The sequence below is a fragment of the Adiantum capillus-veneris genome, chromosome 19, assembly GCF_014529385.1.
Source record: "Adiantum capillus-veneris isolate H3 chromosome 19, ASM1452938v2, whole genome shotgun sequence".
Lineage (NCBI taxonomy): Eukaryota > Viridiplantae > Streptophyta > Polypodiopsida > Polypodiales > Pteridaceae > Adiantum > Adiantum capillus-veneris.
In genome coordinates this window covers 4,342,553-4,345,296 of record NC_140949.1, presented here as the reverse complement: position 1 = coordinate 4,345,296, position 2,744 = coordinate 4,342,553, and the positions used below count along the sequence as shown (strand labels likewise).

The 2,744-nt window shown below is 42.9% G+C and overlaps 1 protein-coding gene across 1 annotated transcript; it reads left to right on the top strand.

Moving 5' to 3' along the window:
- The first annotated feature begins 425 nt into the window (after positions 1-425).
- On the top strand, positions 426-1,841 carry LOC147433485 (oil body-associated protein 2C-like). Its single transcript, XM_086489728.1, has 5 exons — positions 426-632; positions 718-853; positions 1,003-1,085; positions 1,186-1,300; positions 1,386-1,841. The coding sequence occupies exons 1-5, from the start codon at positions 501-503 to the stop codon at positions 1,655-1,657; spliced, it is 738 nt and encodes a 245-aa protein (XP_086345854.1). The 5' UTR covers positions 426-500; the 3' UTR covers positions 1,658-1,841.
- Positions 1,842-2,744: the final 903 nt, after the last annotated feature.

The window sequence follows — 2,744 nt, the reverse complement described above, 5'->3', positions numbered from 1 at the left end:
GTTTCTTAATCTGGCATTGTCTGGGCATTTGCTTTTACATGGTTTTCCTAAGATGATGGTGTTGTTGAGGAAGGCAATGCTCATCTGAGATGGTGTGCATTAAAATTCAAGGATTTATGATTTTACACAAGTTAGCTTCATCAACATCGTACTAATCGTTTCTGCTTAAAAAGGATCTTGTTTTGCTAATATTGCTGATATGAGTAGAAAACACTCTAGCTGATGATTGGCATGATATACATGGTCGTTAATGAAGAACCCCTCAGTTGTTTTACAGGGCTAGTTTTTCTTAAACGACGCTGCTTGATGGATTACACTACTTGGTGTCGAGAAAGATTCGAACTCGAGGCCTATCTCTCAAAGAGAGAGAGAGAGAGAGAGAGAGAGAGAGAGAGAGAGCGAGAAGCTGCCAAGTGTTTTGGGACAACTTGAGTGCATGTTGTCCATCTAGAAGGTAGGCTGTTGTGCAACGCCTGTGAGAGAGAGAGAGAGAGAGAGAGATGGCGAGCAGCCACGAGGAGGGAGGCGCAGAGCAGAAGGTGGTGGGGGAGAAGGTGCCTTTAACAACCGCCACGGTGGAGAAGGGTGCTAAGCTTCTACAATCCCTCACTCCCGTGAAGCAATTCCAACAGGTAAGTACGCCCCCTGCTCTTCTTGTCCCTCACCACTGCTTTCCATTGTCTAGACTTGGTGGCAACTCTCCGCTCTCTCTCGCAGCATGTGTGCACATGGGCAATGTACTCTCATGACATGAATCGCAAAATCGAGACACATCATTATGCAGCACGCTTGAATGAAGATCTTCTCCAATGTGCAGTTTTTGACTCTGATCAGGATGATGCTCGCCTCATAGGTAAATGTTTATGAAGATATTTTCCCCTTTAATGTCAGCGTTTGTCGCTCTGTACATCAAGCAAGCTAACATGGGCAGCAAGCAATCCCCGGGAATGTATGGTTAGTGCAATTCATATCACACAGCTATCTGAGGAAATCTTTTTGCAGGTGTTGAGTACATAATTTCAGATAGGCTCTTTTTGGCTCTTCCAGAGGAGGAGCAGAAGCTGTGGCATTCGCATCTCTACGAGGTGATGTTAATTTTAATTGTAGCTTTGAATTCCAGAGTTCAGCCCTTAAGCTCTGCAAGAATACATTCTGATGCTCGGCTTTGGTTGCTTGGGGAGGCAGATCGAGCAGGGACTTTGGGTCAATCCCGGAGTTCCAGAAGTAATGCAAAAGATGGAGCTGAAAAAGCTTGCTAAAACCTACGGAAAGTTCTGGTGTACATGGCAAGTAGATAGAGGTATGTTTTTTGACAGCTTGATAGGAGAAGTTTCCGAATGGTGCTGAAAAAAATGCATGTGCATTGTATGCGTGCACAATAACAGGTGATAAGATCCCTATGGGCCCTCCTGCACTGATGATGTCTCCACAAGAGGTACCCCCAGGCCAAATCCCTGAGGAGATGGTGCACAACCGTGATGCCAAGTACAATATCACGAGCATGCAGTTAGCACAAAATAGAGCAGATATTGCAGGTTCGGAAGTGATGCATACCATGGCAGATTATTGGAAGAAAACTGGGAAAGGTTTTGTGGTTGGGTATAAGGAGGTAGACATTGCCTTAGGTGCTGGTTCTCCTCTTAAAAATTTGTCCTAAAGCTTTTCCGAGGGCTTAGTATGTGAGATATGAGAGTCTTTGCAAGCTTATGATTGTTTATGCATCGACCAATCCTTGCATTATATCATTCAAGCGGAAGCTCCTTTGTGAATATCAGTCCCTCTATATTTGCAAGCGTTCACTAATATATACCTCAAGGTTAAACATCGATAGGTTCATCAAATTTTGCTTGTGTGTGTGTTGGTTTAGCTTTAATTCTTGGCTTTGAACAGCATTATGGTTGTTTATATCGATGTTCAGAAAGTTGATTCTTAAAAAAATGAGCAGAAAGTTGATTCTTAAAAAAATGAGCATCAGTCGCTCTTATGTTAAAAGCATACCGTCTTTCCATCTTTGAGGTGCGGGCTTCTTGTAGAAGTGTGAAGATTGTTATCCAGCTTTCTGGTACTGGGTGAGAGTTATGAATGCAAGCGCGCACACTTTTATCGTGTCGAAATGGAGGCACGTTCTGTTATGGAGTCCTGCCTCATGATTATTGGTCTTTAGAGAAAAATGAGTTTTGTGTGTTGGATATATAGTTTGACATACTAGTCCGATTTTCTGCACCCGACTTTGGCAAACTGCCTGCCTGGAGCAAGGCTTATGGTTTGAGCTCAATTAGGCTCACAAGAGGCTGGCGTTGTCTAACAAGGCATCTCTCCCAACGCTGGCACTCCCTCTCACTGAGAGAGAGAGAGAGAGAGAGAGAGAGAGAAAGAGAGAGAGGAAACTTACCCTGCAAGATTTGAAGGGTATTCCGTAGTGCACGGGCTGAAACTCTCTAGGCATACACCCTGCTTTTCAGCCGAAAGGCAGCAGACCAACAAATAAAATTCAAATTTTTCAGTAACAAAAAAATTTGCTGAACTTGAAACAAACTTGTCACTTGCACTATGGGAATGGATGAAATGTCCTTTTCAATATATAGCTGATAGATGCCAGTAAGCAAACGGCTTACATTGCAAAAAAAAAAAAATGATGTGATAATTGGTTTGATCGAAATCTATTAAAATTTGTAAGACCAAGACCGTGAGATGGGCACATCTCAAAACTTCAACATCCTAAAGACAATCAAATTTCCGTCAAT

Coding starts and splice junctions, on each gene's coding strand:
- LOC147433485 (XM_086489728.1), top strand. CDS start 501: ATGGCGAGCAGCCACGAGGAGGGAGGCGCAGAGCAGAAGGTGGTGGGG. Junction 854..1,002: donor GGATGATGCTCGCCTCATAG/GTAAATGTTTAT, acceptor ATCTTTTTGCAG/GTGTTGAGTACATAATTTCA. Junction 1,086..1,185: donor GGCATTCGCATCTCTACGAG/GTGATGTTAATT, acceptor TTGGGGAGGCAG/ATCGAGCAGGGACTTTGGGT.